At 34.4% G+C, this 19,229-nt stretch overlaps 1 protein-coding gene across 2 annotated transcripts in view; it reads left to right on the top strand.

The window, feature by feature from the left end:
• BZW2 (basic leucine zipper and W2 domains 2) overlaps positions 1-19,229 on the top strand; it is a 55,978-nt gene that overhangs the window by 13,359 nt on the left and 23,390 nt on the right. Inside the window, exons 1-5 of one of the 2 annotated variants that reach the window (XM_037508461.2) lie at positions 5,298-5,319; positions 7,728-7,792; positions 14,253-14,429; positions 15,668-15,771; positions 18,368-18,433. In XM_037508461.2, coding sequence (XP_037364358.1) covers positions 7,735-7,792; positions 14,253-14,429; positions 15,668-15,771; positions 18,368-18,433 — 405 coding nt within the window. In that variant the 5' untranslated portion in view covers positions 5,298-5,319; positions 7,728-7,734. Of the gene's footprint in view, positions 1-5,297; positions 5,320-7,727; positions 7,793-14,252; positions 14,430-15,667; positions 15,772-18,367; positions 18,434-19,229 lie in introns of those variants that run through there. The other variant, XM_037508453.2, reaches the window with a different exon arrangement.

Below are 19,229 nucleotides of genomic sequence, written 5' to 3' on the forward strand. Positions count from 1 at the left end.
ATTTGATTAAGAGTAGAGAGTGGTATTTAGTTTCTGTGGTATGTCTCTCTTATGAACAAATAATAATTCTTGTGACTATTTTTAGTTTGATTGAACTTAGGAATTAATTCCAAAAGGCTAGAAGAGGTTAAATATTTTTTCATTTAAGCATACAATTTTCTAATTATACTGGCTATATAGATATTTATATATATAAATATATAGATATAGATATAAAACATATGCATATACATATATAAAATATGATAAGTTTAAGCTAGGAAGAGTAAAATGCTGCTTGAACCCACTGCTTATGTTGACTGTGTTACGTATTAGTGAATTTTATATAGCTAAAATTATGTCATGTATACAGAATTTGTGTTTTTGCTGTTTCTACTTAGCCTGTAATTGTTTTCTACAAGTCATAAAAATTACACTATTTAATTTTTCAATAACATTGTATTTTAAGGTTCCACCTTTCCTTGTCTTTTTATTCTCATTATTGCAGTCTTAAGCAAAGGGAAAAATTTGTCTCCTACCTCCCTCCTCAAATTCCACATTATTGCATCCTCCACTTTCCCCCAGAATATCACAGAAAATATCCACACAGCAATACATCTAATAGTATCAAAGACTGGGAAGAGTATTTATTTTGTACATACTAATTGTACTTTTGATTTAGTTATGGCAAGACTCTCAGTGATAAATTGTTTTCTCTAAATTGACATCAGTGTTTGGCAAATAGAATCAAGTCATTCAGTAAAGTATCCACCTGCTCACTGCTCTGGTATATTTAGAATTATATGCACAGTTTTCATCTCTTGAAAGCAAGGACCATCTCTGGTTCTACCCACCATTGCATGTAGTACTTGTCAAACTTGGCACTACAGAAATTTTATATCAGATAATCCTTTGTTGGGAGGGGTTTCTTCCTGTGCGTTGTAGACTATTTAGCAGCATCCCAGCCTTTACCTAGTAGAATTCAGTAGCAAAATTTCTTCATTCTCCCCCCTTGCCTCCGCAGCCTGACAAACAAAAATGTCTCTAGACATTGCCAAATGGCCTGGAATGCGGGTGAGGTGGTGCAGGATGGGGAACAAAATAACCCTTGTGACCATTGCTGTAGTATAATGCTGACACACAATAAGCTTTCTGCAGAATACTTGATAAATTAATAAATATATTTAACTACAACTAGACATTTAAGTATTGGACATTTCCTCCAAATCTTTGTAATTTACAACTGGAATTATATGTTTACAATCATTACTGCAATCGTGTTGTCTTGTACACAAAGGTTCTAAAGGTCTTAACTTATCTAGAGTGAAGTTTTCAGGTATTTTACTATAAAAACTCTTTTATATTTGAAAGAATGAGTTTTCTAAAAACCAAAATAGGCTACAATATGTGTAGTGTGTGTGTGTTTGTGTTTTTCAAAATGTTGATACAAAAATGACATCAAGATTAGACCATCTGGAAGTTTGAATAAGCCTGGTCAGTTGGTGGGGGCAAGGAAGAATGTGGGAGAGATTCCATCTGGGGAAAGTATAAGGGCAAAAAAGGGAATGTATATGCCCAAGGAGACTTTTTAGAGATTGCTTTAAGTAGAAGGCATGAGTTGATAAATGGGTGAAATTTTTTTTAGGACTTAATTTATACTTAAAATTTTTTTTAAAATAACTTTGTTGAGATTAGTAACATATGACTGTCTTTATTTATATAAAAAGGTTGTAAAGGAAAAACCAGCATTCAGAATTAGATTACTATAATAACAAGTTTAAAATGCTAAATAGTTTTAGAAATGTTATTATGAAAATTTTATCATGCCTTTTTCTTTTTTTTTTTTTTTTTAATAGAGGCATGTTTTTATTTATTTATTTATTATATTTGTTTGTTTGTTTTGTTTATACATTCACTGGGTACAGTCAGAAGCGCGGGAGGGTGAGAGAATTCACCAGAGCCAGAGCGGGGAGCAGAGCAGGCAGAAGGACTGAAGTACACTGCTGAGGGGAGCAGCGGGTGGCAGGAGAGGTCTGCGCACCATGTGGGATCCTCCTCCGGTGGCCGGGGAGCAGCCGGGGATCGAACCGGCGCCGCAGAGGCCGTGGGCAGCTTCACAACCCAGCGCTCAACCGCTGCGCCACCGTGGAGGCCCTGTCATGCCTTTTTCTTAAGAAAGATTTAGGTTAATATAGTTAACGCTTAGGACTTTTTTCTCAACACAATTCCTTTGAGCTTTGATGATTTTTTTCCTTAAAAGGTAGCTGTTTAGCAGCTTAAGACTCCACCATTAATGTTCCTCATTGAAAACTATACTTGTAAATTTTTGAGTAGAGAATTATTAATGATTCATGCCTTTTAAGATAGATATGTTTGTCCCTTTCTGTCATTCAAAATAAAAATGAAGGGGATATGAGTAAATAGTAATATTTTTATTTCAAAGAAAGGAATATTTGATTTTATTTAGAAACAGCTATTTTAAATTGTTTCAATCTTTTTCAATTATAAGTACTAAAATTTACATAGAATTTGCTAGGGGGTATAATGAAGCTTTTTGTAGAGGCAAAGTGATCTTGATTATGGAGAGACTTTAAAAAAAGCTTGATGAGGGCCTCCCCTGGTGGCACAGGCGATTGAGCGCAGTGCTGTAAGGTGGTCCGCAGCCTCTGCAGCATAGGTTCAATCCCAGCCAGCCTGCGAGATACCCACATGGCGCAGCAGTCCTTTCCTGTCTCGCCTGCTGCTCCCCTCAGCAGTGTATTTCATCAGTCTGCCTGTTCTGTTCCCTGTTCTGTCTCTGGTGACTCCTCTCACCCTCCAGCACATCTGGCCTGTACCCTGGCTCTTCTATGCATGAATAAATAAATCTTTTTAAAAAAAAAAAAAAGCTTGATGAGGATATTAGAGGATTGTGGGCAACATTTGTATGGTGTTATTGAGGCATATATTTGTTTTATTGGTTTAGAGTGTTAATAATTTAAACTTTTAGAGCAATTTAATTATTCTTGCTTTTGAGAGGATGATACTACAGTGTTATCAACCCAAGTGGTTTTTGGATATGACAATTTTCTGTAGAGAATTGTGTGATGTTTGTTCTTGCACTTTGTATTTTAATGGAGAGAAGAATAATTTATAGTTATGGAAAATTTTTAGCTTCCTCTTTTTATGGTAGATTATTTCACTCATTTGGAATATAGAATAAAACAATTCTTAAAACTTGCTACTAAACACAAAGAAATTTACAAAAAACTGTTACAGTGAAGTGACTCAATTGTCTCTCAAGTCTTGTGTGCTAGTGCTACTGTATTGTTATAAAACATTATAATTTGAGGAGCTTGCTGCCTTACAATTTTTATTATCTTGAAATTAAAAGTCTTTTTCCTTGCTTTCAGTAATTAGTGCATATAGAGAGTTTCACTAGAAGTATATAGTACCTTTTCTTTCTGTAGCCATATAATTGTTCCTCAGAGCTACTTTATTTGAAAAATATTAACTTAAAAAAATCTTTTTTAAGATACATTTTCACTTTTTTATCATATTTGTTTGTTGGCCTTAGGAATACCCTAGACCAATTTGCCCAACAAAATAAATAACCACTAATTCTTTAGTTACCCGGTCACACAAGCCACATGGGCTTCCATTTAGAAAACTACAAGGGCTCAGTACATGGGCCTAGCATCTACCATATTATTGTAGCTCTAGAACTTTTCCATCATCACAGACAGTTATATTGGATACTCTATTCTAGAATAGGAGTTGGTAAACAGCAATATACAAAACTAATTTTGCGTATAAGGTTTTATCAGAATACAAACATGACCATTGTTTACATACTATGTATGATTTTTTTCAGGTTGTACTAGCAGATTTGAGTTGTTGGAACAGAGACTATGTGGCCCATCCATCCTAAGACATTTTCTCTCTGTCCCTTTACAGAAAAATTATGATCCCTGTTTCAGAACATACATTTTCATGAAGTTGAGGCTGTTTAAATAGCATAGTTATTATATCCTAGCCTATATTAGTACCATAACATGTTATATAAGGCAGGTTATCATAGTTCAAAGATAAACCATACCCAAAGAGTCTGGTTCAAGAATAGAGTATTAGGCCAAACATATGGATTATGAGGTAAGAACAGTCTTTTCTTTATGGGAACTGAAAGGTATGCTCTTCTCTGGTAGATCAGATTATTTTCAAAGTGGAATGAATTAAACAATATCCTGAAAGAAAGAATAGTCAATATGCAAGGTGTCAATCTACTCAAAGTGAGCTGTGCAACTGTCAGAATTAGCACACAGTTGCCAGGAGGCCCATCCATGATACTGACCCAATATCACATTTGGGTCCAGAGCTGTTTGGGACTTAAGGGTGGACTCTGCAGACAACACAAGGTCAGTTAGAAGATTAATAAAGTAAAGTGGGGTGAAATTCATCTAGTGTATTTTACATGAAAATCTTTCAATTAAACTTTTCTATTTTTATATAAATAAAATTAGTCAAAGATGTTTATTAATGGAGTACCTCATTTCTGATATTTGATTGGATCATATTGGTATTTAATAGTCTTTTTTTAATCTTGTAGAATATTTAAGAAATGTACTCTCTTAAATGACATGTGAAATACTTAAATTCATTTTGTTTTACCGTTTTACACCTAATGTTTTCAACTGTTCTAACCCATGTTGCTGTTTCATTTGTGTGTGTGTTTGGCTTATAGTTTTCTGAATGGTAGCCAGATCTTCATGATGTATTATGGTTGTACCCCAGACAAATTTGACTTTGAGGAATCCATTAAACTCTGATTTTTTTAATTACATATTTTTAGTTGATTTCAAGTTGTACATTGTCATATAGTCTAATAAAAGTAAGGTTTTAACATTGGCCTAAAAGAATTGTCTTTGTTATTTTGTGAGGGTTAAACTGGCACAGTTTCTAATTCAAAGTGCCCTTGCTTCTCCTCAGCTAGGGCTTCAGTGAGTGCCTTATAAAGGCTGACCCTCACAGGAGCAGATTATAGTGTAGAACGAGAAGCTAAATTTAGAGGTAAGCCAGGCCTCTGCTCCAAATAGTAACAGCTAGACTTTTGGTAAACAGAATATCTTCATTTAGTCTTTCTGTACTAGTAGGTGAGTCTTTCTTTTTACTTGTGGTGTTGTATATCACAATTTTTGCATACATTTTTATATTTACATGTTATTATGTTATTTTTTTCACCTAGAATGTAGTGAAAGTTTGAAAAACAAGCTCATATAACTGGACTGTGAAGAAATAGACTTTTGTGTTTAGAACTGAAGAAAATGTAAACAAAGCTGAAGATTTCTAAAATAGAATTCTCTTGTAAGTAGGTTGTGTTTGGTGGTAATTCTCCATTAGCAGAAACAGATAGTTAATTAGGGATTTCTGTACATTTCTATTCTGTATCCTAAGATAAAACTTAGGACTCACACTTTAGAATCTTATTTAAATTTATTACAAAACAAAAGTATCTTTGGCAGCGTGTAACTCCTTTTCGTGCATATTCACCTAATAGTGAAGTTTCAGACTTCTTTAGTTTTGCATCTATTTTGGTTTTATGTCTCACTACGAGATGTAAATTTTAACCAGTATTTTTCTTTACTAACACAAGAAAAATTTTATATAATATTTGTTGTATTTTTAGAGATAAGAAAATTTTAAGAGAACACATTTACCAAAAAAATGTACTTATGTATGTATGTTCATTCCTTAAGCCACAATGAAGTATTTGCTAATCTAGAGTGAATCTATTGAAAATGCCAATAAGGAAATATCTGAATGAGTTTTACAAATATAAATAATGGATTGAAAGTTTCATTTCTAGCATCTATCAAATGAAATGAAATTTCATTGATTAAGTTTATTGCATTATGATTATTTCCGTCTGTAGCTGCTGCCTGGAAACACATAGCAGTCTGTCTCTTTCTACCTTAGCTCTATATCTATACTTCTGTTGCTTAACCTATTATTCTGTGAACATTGGGATTGTCTCTCCCACTAGGCTCTGTGTTTCTTCAGGGCATGGTAACATGCTAAGTCACCTTTGTTAAGCAGATGTGTTAAGCTCATTTTGGTAAGCTCATGTATAGGATCGATAAGAGTTCGTGAAATGAATTGCTTTTTTGTGTTCATTGCTTTATTTTTTAATGTTTATTTCTACTCTGTTCTAATCACAACTAGTGTCACATTTTAAATTGTGTTTAGATTTATATAATGATAGATTGTTTTATGTGAAGACAGAAGTTTCTCCTATTGGATGGGAAGAAAAATGTGTTACATAAACTGAATAATAATTTTCCATATTCTTAAGGACTTAAAACTTAGAGAAGTAATTAAGTATCTACTTGACTACTGGAAATTTTCTTGATTGCTTAGTGGTATAAATAACAAAGAATTTAGACATTTTCAAATCACAATGTAAAAATCTTTGAAAGGCAATTAAATAATTTGCTTGAATTATGCAGATTATCTTAACTGAGCTTCATAATTTAGGCAATCTAGACATATTTCCTGACTATAATTTTTATGAGACCATTTATTATGTTTTTAAATTGTCTCTCAAGTCCAGAAGAACATACGTTACTCTACTTTCTAGTCCCTAAGGTAAACAAACAAATGAGAAATCTATTAAGTTTCTTGTATCTTCTTAAATTTCCCTTGCATAGAAAAGGAAATACTCTATATACCCCCTTTTAGTCAGAAAATTATACTTTACATTCTTTTATTCAACTTGCTTCTTTTCCATTAACAATATATGTTGAACATCTTTCCATATGGGTGCAACAACTTATTTGACAATTATTTATTAAATGCTTTTTCTTTACTTGGTATGGTTTTAGGTACTCAATAAGCAGTATTAAGTAAAACCTATAAAATCCCCTACCCACATGGAGGTTACACTCAGGGAGGAAATAAACCATAGGCAAACAGATAAAAACAAAAGGGCAGATACTGCTAAAGACTGTGGAAAAAAATAAAGTTAGGTAAGGAGAGAGTGTGTGACAAGAAGTCACCTTAGTCCAGATGAACAAGAAAGACCTTTGCAAAGGAGGCATTTGAATGAGAGTGGGAGAGTAAGCCACATGAATGGCTGGGGAAGATCCTCCCTAGAAGAGGGGTGACCATATCTGGCAATGGGAAGAAGGCAGGCTGGCTAGAGCGAGTGAGTGATGGAAAGAGGTGAATGTAAAGAAAGCAATCACACAGGGAACCAGGGCCAGAAATGTTATATATTAAGATCTTATTTATTCTTTTGTAAAACTTCACAATGTTTCATATGATACAGGCTATATCATAACTTATTTTATCAGACTCATTTATGGGCATTTAACTCCATTTTTTTATGAATCCAGCAGGTTACAACTTTTACACACACATTTGCATATACATATATGTGTACAAATCTAGAATAAACTCCTAGTAAAGAAATTGCTGGGCCACAGGTTATACATATGTCAAGGTTAACAGATCTTCACCAAATGTATCCCAAGAGTATACTGCGTGGAGTTTATTCCCATGCCAAAATTTATATCTGTGGTGGTTTTCCCTGTATCTTTTGTCAACACTATGTATTATCACACTTTAAAAGTTTTGCTAGTTCAGCAGTTAAAAGTCCATCTCCTTTTTAAAAGTATATTCATTATAATTGAGGTGCAATATGTGCTATTAGCCATATCTTTTTATATGAACTGCTTATTTGTAATGAATAATCTTGATTTTCTTTGTTTCAGAAATTTTATGAATAAGCATCAGAAGCCAGTGCTAACAGGCCAGCGGTTCAAAACTCGGAAAAGGGGTAGGTTTTGTGTGTTTGTGTGGGAGATGGGTGTGTGCTTAAAGTTATAGTCAAAGTTTTTCAGGTTGAAGAAAATTTAGAATGATCTTTGATTCTACCTAATTTACTTCTACTTTTATGAGATCTGGATGAAGAATTTGTAGTCCTACCATCAGACCCCAGAAGTGCTATTTACTTAGTGTGTTTGATTTCCTACAAGTCTTTTAACTTGTCTGAGTTGTATGTCCTTATTAACAAGATGAGGATAGTGATAGATGTTCAGAGTGCCTTACTCTCATGTAAGTTATGAAGGCAAATGATAAACTTGATTGTTTTTAAATCAACATTTGTACTTAGATTTTGTTTCCTTGTTGTTTTTGAGAAAGATGGCAAAGATGATAAACTAAAAGAAAATTAGGCAGACAGATAGTAAGGAATTTTACCTTTTCAGAATATAAGAAGTGAGATTAGGTTTATTGTTCTCAATTTCAAAACTCATGATATTTTTTAATTGTGGGTAGAATAGTGTCTGCTGACCCAGTTTGATGAAGATTGGTAAAATTTGTATTTGTGTGAGTAATTTCTTTTTATGTAATTATATAAAGAATATTCTAAATATTTTTATATTTAATTAGTTTTGTGTAATTAAATAGGGATACTCTTGGACTCAGTTTTGAGCCAAAACTTGAGAAGGTTTTTAAAACAGAAAATATGATATGAAATTATTAACTTGAGTAATGCTGAGGAGAATCTCAGAACAATATTTAAGGAAGTAGCATATATAAAGATAAATGACAGATGATAGTCAGATATCTTTTTGAAGGTCTCAATGCTGATTATGAAGCATAATGCCACATAATAATCAATTGCTAGCTTATTGAATTATTATACTCGTACATCTTTGGCATTTCCATTGTAGAGGCAGCTCTTGTAACTGATTTTCTCTTGCAGTGTTGGGTATGTAACAAGTCTAGTCATGTCAAAAAAAGTAAGTCTCAATGCAATAGGTCTTTTGGATTAAAAGAATTTGCAAGGCACCAAATAGCAATAGGCTGTATTTAACTATATATGCACCTGCTGGGAATCTTCCAGTACCCACTAAAAAATGAAACAAAAATTTTTGAATAACCAGAAAATAGTTGTTTTGCATGGTATTTCTACCTTGTGCACTCCTTTTTTCTTTGTTTTTCATCTCTGGCTCCTCCCCATAAATGAAGTACAAGTATAGTTTGAGCCACCTCCCTCTATTTAGGCCTCTTGCAAATTGTGTTCTTCCTACATTTCCCTGGTGAAACCTGGCAGCTGAAATGAATACAAGGCACTACAACCAGCATGCATTCATTGTGTCATTGTTTAAAGCAATCTTGCAGGGAAAATAATGTAGGTGATTTCAAAAGGATTTAATCGGTAACAAACAGTATAGTCCAGAAACCTAATTACAATTAAAGTATTGTTTAGCCTAGCAATGTGATAATAGTTAATATGGGCAAGAGTAAGGTGCGGAAAGGTTTGCCATGCATGCCCGCCGAGGGAACGTGTTAATCTCAGACCTGGATCTCCAGCTCAAGCAGCTTTGTTAGTGTGACGTTGATGCACTTTATCTGAGCTCAAAAAGCCAAGAGCGGGGCCAAGAATGTGTTGCACAACAGCAGACATGATTCAACGAGTAAACTGGCCCTTACAATCAGTGTTCAGTTTTGAAGCAGAAGGTTTTTTCTAAGTCTGAACTGGTTTGCCTCTGATTCATCTGATGGTCAAAATTGTGCCTGCATCTATTTGCTGCTGGGGTATTCAGAGAGAGAGCTACTGAGAAACATATTATATATTATTTTTCAGTTGATCTGAATTTACGTAACTCAGGTCATTGGAGGATTTAAACAAGTCTTGAGTTGTTTTGTGCCAAACTGCTGATACTTTTTTTTTTTTTTTTTTTTTGCTTTTATGATGGGACTGGCTTCATAGAAATGATTTGCAGTTTTGTACAACTAAAAAAAAAAAAAATCCACCAAGGTAATTTGCAAAGGCTATCTTCTGAAGAGCTATCTTCAGTTTGAAACTATTTCCTAGCAGAGCTAATGCTCTCCCTTTCCAAGTTAGTATAAAAATATATTTCTTATTGCTTAACCTTTAAATTAAACATCATGGTAAGGAACAGCCTACCAAACTCCATTGAGACACTCTTTTCCTTCACAAAAAATGTATAGCATGTTCATGATATGTTTTCCTCAAAATTGTGTTCTCCAATCTGGTTTGTAGGAATTAAAAAGGATGAAAATTTCTCCCTGTGGCCATGTTAAGTTTAGCTACATGAAATATTTAATAACTGAACTTGCCTTCTGGATTAAAATTAGTGAAAAGAGAGAAAAAAGTGGCCAAACTACAAGCATCTAGAGTGACCACATACTCAATATTTCTTCCTGAGACTTTATTCTGTGTTGCCGGTTTTCAAACACATTTAGATTGACATTAAGTGGTATTAGCAACTAATCATTCAAATCTTTAACTGTTGAAATATATGTTTAAATATTTATGTGTGTGTAGTTAGAAAACTTATTTCTTACTACATTACCCTTCAGAAAGGCATGTGGATTGTTATTGTTCACTTAATTAACAAATTGGAAAAAATGCTGTTAGCCTAGTACCGTAGTTCCCAAAGAAAGCAATGATTTTACATAATTTACAAGTATATTTGAGTATCAGAAATAGGCCTGTTTTTTATGTCAGTATAAAGGCTATTATGACTAACTCTTCAGTGTCACACTGTGATGCATGCACACAGTATAAATCTGAGACCCTAATTATATACTTCGATCTTCAGGGGAGCTTACCCTACCTGATGGAAACTCAAGGAAGTAATAGCATATTTTTTGTCAGGATTTTGTTAAGATTTCTGCTAGGCTGTCCTTAAACAAAGTGCAAATTACATATACTATTGTTTCTAATGGAAAAGAGTCTTTAGATAAAAAAAGTTGCCTTGTGTCCCCAGACTTCCATCAGTGTTGTTGCGGTTTTCTTATATGAGGATTTTGTATTCCCCTGGATAGACTCTTGATCTTAGCAGGTGGGAGTGTTTTTTTTTTTCATCCAACAAAGGAGTTACTGATCCTTTCATACCATCATGACTTTTTCAGGTTCCCAAGCTCTCAGTGGTCATTTTGACCTATTGCATGATTACTCACTGTTGAAATAGCCTTGATTGTGATAAGCTATCTTCCTTCTTTGACTTTTCCTCTTTCTTGGTAAATCTGCTGGAAATGTATAACCAGAGGATAAAGGGCTTTTTGTAAAAACAAGTTTTTAAGTTGTCCTTTAGATTGAAAACAAAGTCCTCTACCTGAATTCTTAGCATAGTCTGAGATTCACCTTAATTATCAACTAATATTTTCCAGTGCCGCGAATTTATACTTTTCGGATCATGCAAGGCTGTTTACCACCTGAGTCAGTATCCAAATCCCTCGTGGTGCCTTGGTGACAATGGCCTCAATTCATCTTGGAGGCTGGTCATAAAATGCAATAAACAATTTGTAGTATTTTTACTTCTTATGTTTTCATATTACAGAAGAGAAAAAAAAAATCCAAGGAGAAAGGAGAGTTACCCTTTGACTAGACCCTCAGTAGGGGGTAAAATTTCCTTTGCTTGCCTGTCATTTTCTGCTGTGTATTCAGTTACAATCAACCCCTTCGCTAGATCCTGATCACCTTATTCCTGTGGATTTCCCATTCTGCTACCCCTCCCTTTACACAACAAGACCCTAATTGTATTTTTTTTTCTAGAATGAATATTTGCATGTTCTTGGCTACATAATGTTTTGCTTATGGCATCAAAAGGACTTCTATCTTGTGTTCATGACGGAAAGTGTTCAAGTTAATTTCTGTCTCTATGTTATCTTGTGCTGGCAACTCTGACTGGCACTGGGAACGCCATTCTTCTCCTGTGGTGCTGTTCGGATACCTTTTTTTTTTTTTTTTTAAGATTTATTTATTTATTTATTTATTTATTTATTTATTTATTTATTTATTTATTTATTTATTTATACAAGCACTGGGTATAGTCAGAAGTGCGGGAGGGTGAGAGAATTCACCAGAGCCAGAGCGGGGAGCAGAGCAAGCAGAAGGACCGAAGTACACTGCTGAGGGGAGCAGCGGGCGGCAGGAGAGGTCTGCGCACCATGCGGGACCCTCCTCCAGTGGCCGGGGAGCAGCCGGGGATCGAACCGGCGCTGCAGAGGCTGCGGGCAGCTTTGCAACCCAGCACTCAACCGCTGCGCCACCAGGGAGGCCCCGGATGCCTCTTTCAGCCCATTCCTTCTATTGAACTACTACAAGTTCCCAGTGTGTTTAAGACAGACAAGTGCTGTCTGGTTTTTAAATGTAGGGTTTAATTATCAACATTGTGTTTGCACATGATTTAAATAGACAGTTCTGCAAGACAGATTATTTAATGTTTACATTCATGTAGCCAAAGAACGTCCTTACATAGCTATTTCTTGATTCTTCTATAGAGTTATATATATATTTCCTACTGTGGAAGATGAGGGTCTCACCCTTACAAGTGCTTCTGCCCACCTGCATATCCCTGTTCTCTATCCTTGCATTACCCCAATTTTAGCTAGACCAGTGTTTAGCATTTATAGTATTACAACTTTGTACATGCTATTCATACTGTTCAAACTGTTACTTGATTGCTTTTCTATTTCTAACATAATTTTATCTTTAGATTTAATAAATTTAATAATTATCCTTTTTTGCAGTTTCCTTTGCCTTAAAACCAGTTAATTCCATCCTCCCCCATTGTTATGTAAATCTCTAAATATAAACACTGGGAATTCTAGTAATGATATTCTATTCAAGGAATTCTTATATATTCATATCATATTATATTATCATATTGAAAAACTCTACCAGTTGGGTTGCTATGCAGCTGTCGACTTGAAATGCTTGAAATGTCCCATCATTACTGTCCTAAAGAATGCCCTTTCCTGTCTCTTCTGTGTTTTCTCTTTTTGTGGGCTCACGATTGAGACTTTCCTAGTTTTTTCTTGTTTCGGTGGAGTATCAGCTTCGAAAGCTTCAAAAAAGAAGAGTGTAGAGAAATATAAAATTGAAGATCTTAAATGATTCAAATGTTTATTTTGCTTTTATCTTTGATTAATAGCTTGAATACTCAATTCTAGACTAGAAATCATTTTCCCTTAGACTTTTGAAGAAATGGCTCCTGCTTTCTAGTATATCTGTTGAGCAATTCAATGTTTTTCTGTTTATTGATACTTTATTTGTGATTGGGTTTTTTGCTCCTTTAATTTAGTTGCTTCATTCCCAGTGTTTTGAAATTCCACAAAAATGAAAGTTCCTTGGGCCTCCCTGGTGGCACAGTGGGTTGAGTGCAGTGCTGTGAAGCTGTCTGCAGTCTCTGCAGTGCAGGTTCAATTTCCGGCAGGCCAACAGGGAGATACCCACATGGCACAGCAGACCTCTCCTGTCTTGCCGGCTGCTCCCCTCAGCAGTGTTTTTGGTCATCTGCCTATTCAGCTCCCCTCTCTGTCTCTGGTGAATTCTCTTGCCATCCCATGCCTCTGGCCTGTACCCCAGTTCTTGTATAAATAAAAATAAATCTTTTTTAAAAAATGAAAGTTCCTTGGACCTAAGAAATTCAATTCTATAAAACTTTCTTCAAATTTTTAGATAATTTTCTTTCCTTTTAAAAAAATTGTTTTTTTTATTTTACACTTACTAAAGATAATGGAATAATTTGTATTGTAAAGGAGATGTTCCCTTCTTATTTTCTCCCCCTCATTCTTTCCTTATATATTCTCCTTTATTCTTATGTGATTTGCCCTGAATTGTTTTCTTTCTCTATTTTAAATGAAGCAATTTTTGTTTAGTTTTTAAATGCTGTACTTTTTTCTTCTGTCATTATCTGTTTTCTGACAATAAATGATTTCTCCCATTAAATGGGGTCACATAGTTCTCCCCCCACCAAATCACCCATAGTCCATCATCCTTTTCCTTTGTGCTCTTCCACCATTGCTATTTCCACGCCTTGTCATCCTTTACTCGCCCTCCTCCCTTCCTAGGTGCCTCATATCTATAGTCAGCTTTCAAGGCAGTGAAACACAATTTTAAGCTTTGATTGTTATATTCCTTGTTTTTTTTCTCAAATTATTAGAGATTATTATTATTAAACAAAGATTATTAGTTTGCTTGGCCTTATCTGTGAATGACACAGATGAGTGATCGTCATTTTTATTATGTCTTAGATAAGGTTAATATTTGTGATTTCTGTTAAATAGAAATCAATCATTGGCTAAAAGAAATGTTAGAATGGGATTCATAACATGGAAATTTGGTAGAAAAACTTAAATTTTACTCTGTCATTGAAATAATAATTCTATCATAGAAGAGTGAATAAAGAAAATATATGATTGCATTGGGGAATATGAAGGATCAGTAAAGGAATCATTTTATAATTTATAAATTTTAGATGAAAAAGAGAAATTCGAACCCACTGTCTTCCGGGATACACTCGTCCAGGGACTTAATGAAGCTGGAGATGACCTTGAAGCTGTAGCCAAGTTTCTAGACTCTACAGGCTCAAGATTAGATTATCGTCGCTATGCAGACACACTCTTCGACATCCTGGTGGCTGGCAGTATGCTTGGTAAATCATGCCTTCATAGCATCTTCTTGTATACAGATTAACTGCATGAAAATAGACTTCTGAGGTACCTGACTTATGTGAAAATAAGTTTATTTATAAAGCTGTATGCTGAAATCCAAAACCTGTAGAGAGATAATAAGATAAGTAAAGTATAACTCAACTGAATTTTTATTTGACAATATCTACCGAAAATGTTGGCTTTATGTAGGCTTTTTAACCAAAACATGTGAAGTCACAAGTTAAATCAAGTTAGCCATACACTAAAATGGACAAATAAAAATTCATACAGTTGAATAAAGAGTATTTGCCTATGATGACTATTGTATTTTTAGTGCCTAGCACAGTAACCAGTACAAATATATACTCAAAAATATTTGTTGAATATATGAAAGATCTCAATCTAACATGGTCGGCTCTAGCCTTCTACCCTAAATACAATGAAGTAGAATCACAAAACAAAAATACCTGGAGTTCTGATGTGCTTTTCTAATCAAACAATGTTTGCAATGGTCACCATTGAAACTTACAGAAGAAGCCTTTGAGTGGAAAGCCATAGAAGAAAGTCATAGAAGAAAGGCTTTCTTTTGTTCTGGTAAATGTATGCCACAATACTTTCAGACTATGGGGGAAAAGTTGAGAGAATAAAATACTCATTTTCCTAGCCTGTGTAGCCACTGGATAATAAAATGCAAATGGCAAGGAGTCAAAGCATATCCTACTCAACTCTGCATGGGTAATTGGGTTAGTGGAGAACAAAACAGGTTTAATATCTACTTAAGGAGAAACCAGCAAGATCAACTATAAAAACCAGCCTGGACAGTCCTACTCTTGATAAACTGGCGTCCAGCAAAGTATTATGAAATGTGAAAAATGAGCAATGCCTGATGTGGCAAACATCAAAAACTGCATCAGAAATAATCAGATAAAATTTACTGAGTAAATGTTTTTCTGTGGCTTACATTGTTAAGCACATTCTTTGGAAAGAACTATACTTATAATGATGGCATCTAGTGCAGGCAAGGATATGGAACAATCTTACATATTAAGGTGAGATATAAAATGGAGCTATCAATTTACACTACATTAGAAACATTAAAAAATACATAACAACATCTAAACCTTCCCATCTTTTTATGAACTTTTGTGTGGTCTTGGGTTTTATGTCTCTCCTTAATGTTCTTCTTGATGTGTTCTGCATTTCAGTATTGTCCTAACTGTAATTACTTTTCTCTTTTCAGCCCCTGGAGGAACACGCATAGATGATGGTGACAAGACCAAGATGACCAACCACTGTGTGTTTTCAGCAAATGAAGATCATGAAACCATCCGAAACTATGCTCAGGTAGAGCCTGTCAGAGAGAGATTGTTGCCTTAGAAGGGAAACATTAGGTTCAGAAACTTTATAGGGGTGTCTCTGGTGACCTAGGGGTTAAGTAAGGCTCAGTGCTACCAAGATGAAGGCCCACCACGATGGCCTGAGTTCGATCCTGGCCGGAGAGCTAACCCACATGGCACAGAAGACCTCTCCAGTTTCACCCGTATATTTCAGTAGATCCTCCTGTTCTGCTCCCCGCTCTGTCTTTGGTGAATCCTCTCTCTCACACACACACTCCCACGTCTGGCCTACTCCCCAGTTCTACACAAAAATAAATAAAATCTTAAAAAAAAAAAAAACTCTAGGCTAATTATCTAAAACATATGAAAAGACATACAGTTACATTCATTATAAAACAATGGTCACTAAATCAGCATCTGCAAAGGTAGTATTTTTTTTTTAATACCTCTCACCTTTAAGGGACTGGGGTACCAGATGCTCATACAATTGCTAGGGGCATTTATCAATAAATACTCCAACGCTTAGTAAAGTAAGTTTTTCAATACCTTTCAAAACTAACACTACATATTCTCTTGGATCTAGTAATTCCATTTATAATGCTTCCTGTCTTTGTATTGTTTATAGTACTATCAAAGACTGATAAGAATGTAAATCAAAGGAGTGCTAATTAAATAGTTTGGTGAAGTATGTATATCCAGCTCAAAAACTGGTGTTTTAACTGTCCCACTCACTTTTTAGGAAATTTAGACCTTGTTCACTGAGAATCAGGACTTCTGAGTTATATTCATGCTCTAATACACAGTAGCAATTTCCAGATCTGCCAAATAATGATGTTAATCCCTCCCTTACCTTCCTCAGAGAAATTACAGGTATATTATTTATGAGAGGTATTTAACTAGAAAAGAAAAATAATAAGACTTGGAAGAAAAATCACTCCTCTACTATTTTCATAAACCTGAAAAGATAAATATAGAGTTTGCCTCTTCATTATCTGTAAATAGAATTGTTTCTTTTTACAGATTTTTTTTCCATATGTATGTTTTTTTCATATGTATGTTTCATATGTATGTTTACGGACAGATCCTTTGATACTTTGTTTTCTGAGTTTAAAAATTGTTTATTTACAGACTGAGAGAAAAACTTGATCAATGGGATAGATAAGGAAAGAAAAATTAAGTGGAAAGAAATATTTGAGTGACAATAACTTTGTAAGTTATCAGTTTAGAGAGTACTTTCATAATTTGATGACTTTTGCTTTGATATATAGACATTCACCTGTGAAGATCTAGATAATCCTTGTTGGATTAGATTACTTTCTCATGCAAATAAGCATGTTGAGGAATATGTGAGTGCCTTAAAAATCAAATGTATAGTATAAGCTTTCAATACAAGTTATTGTCTTTTCTTATTCTGTATCAGTTCCCTGCCTGGCTCATTATTCTTTTTCCATAAAGGGCAACACTATCATTTTTACTCTTGGGCTACATCTTGATTATTTTAAGGAATAAACAAACACACTTAGAGTTTTAAATTATATCATCACATGAATGCAAAAGAAAGGGTCTAGGTTCCAAAAGCATTTCTATAGTTATTAAAATAATATTTGAGAACATTGTATTAGCTTACTTGGGCTGCCATACCTGAATACCACAGACTGGGTGGCTTAAACAACAGAATTTTACTTCTCACAGTGTGAGAAGCTGGGAAGTTCAAGATCATAGTGCTGTCCACTTTGACTTCTGGTTAAGACTATCTTCCTGGCTCTTTTTACAAGGTAATCAGTCATATCAGACACTGAGGATCTCATTGAACCTGAATTATCTTCTAAAGTCTCTGTCTCCAAACAGTGATATTGGGTGTGAAGGCTTCAAAATATGCTTAGGAAAACAGAAATATCTAATTCATCTGAATAGTAAAATGTTTCCCACTGAAAAGAGCCTAAAATTTTACTGACCCAGTTGTAGCTATCCTCTCCATCATATTTGTTATATATGTGATACCTGTAACCCCTTTCATTTCATTTATTTTTTTTTCAAGATTTATTTTTATTTTATTTATACATATAAGCACTGGGTACAGTCAGAAGCGCGGGAGGGTGAGAGAATTCACCAGAGCCAGAGCAGGGAGCAGAGCAGGCAGAAGGACCGAAGCACACTGCCGAGGGGAGCAGCGGGCGGCAGGAGAGGTCTGAGCACCATGTGGGACCCTCTTCCGGTGGCCAGGGAGCAGACGGGGATCGAACCGGCGCTGCAGAGGCTGCGGGCAGCTTTGCAACCCAGCGCTCAACCGCTGCGCCACCAGGGAGGCACATCATTTCATTTATTTTTAATCTCTGCATTTCACAGATTAAAAATTAGTTTCATCAGTTTTTGTTTACTCACCTTTTATATCCTGACTGAATTTATTTTATTCTACATGTGCATTTTGATCCTACTTTTCTCCTAGATCATAATTACTTTTGAAACGCTTATATCAGTATGAGTGTGTTTTACCACACATTTTTATTACTATAGATTCATGTTGTAATTATGGTGAGTCTTTCCAACTCTTTTTGTCTTTTGAAATTATGTAATATTTGATTTTTTTTTTTTTTTATGTTTAGGTCTTCAATAAACTCATCAGGAGATATAAGTATTTGGAAAAGGCATTTGAGGATGAAATGAAAAAGGTAAAGATTCAAATGTAATGCCTTCTCTTTTTAAAGTGATGAGATGGAAAATGACAAAATTTCTCATAAATAATGATAGTCCTGAAATACCATGGACATACCAAGTTTTTAATAAATGTTTATTGAATGAGTAATGGTGACAGAGTATTAGCTAATAGCTTAAAGAAGAAATGTATGATTAGTCTAAACTTATTTAATTTATATTTAATTACGATAGTATGTTTTATGCAGTTTTTTAGAATATGATCTCTGACCTCATGAAGCTTCAGGCTAGAGAGTCCAAATTTGTAAAAATAAATATAACAAGGAAGGAATACAAGATAATTAGTATACAAGATAATTAGGAATGCAAGATAATTAGATTTAATTAGTGAAAGCACATAGCACAACAGCTAATACATGTTAAATTTTATAATTTTAGCAGATACACTTTAGTAAAGGGGATAAGAGCACATTTTTTAGAGTATACAGGTATAAATTTTAGTGATTTTTCTCATCAGTAAAATAGCTGCAATGAGAGTATATACCTTATGGTTCTTTTCAAATAAATGAAGTAACATAAGGTCTTTATTATAGTAACTGGTCTCTAACTAGTAGCCAAGCAAACAGCAACTTATTAAAGAAGCTCACTTTTCAGTTACTGCAACATGTTCCTTTTTCTAATTTTTGATTTCAGTAGATTCATAAAGCAGTCTGTACATCAACATGGTATATATCTATATGCTGTTTTGTCATTATTTCCAATTTTAGATATCTGACTAAATTGTAAATCACAGGGCTAAATGAACAACATAAC

Source organism: Talpa occidentalis, unplaced genomic scaffold, assembly GCF_014898055.3.
Source record: "Talpa occidentalis isolate TD23 unplaced genomic scaffold, MPIMG_talOcc4v2.1, whole genome shotgun sequence".
Lineage (NCBI taxonomy): Eukaryota > Metazoa > Chordata > Mammalia > Eulipotyphla > Talpidae > Talpa > Talpa occidentalis.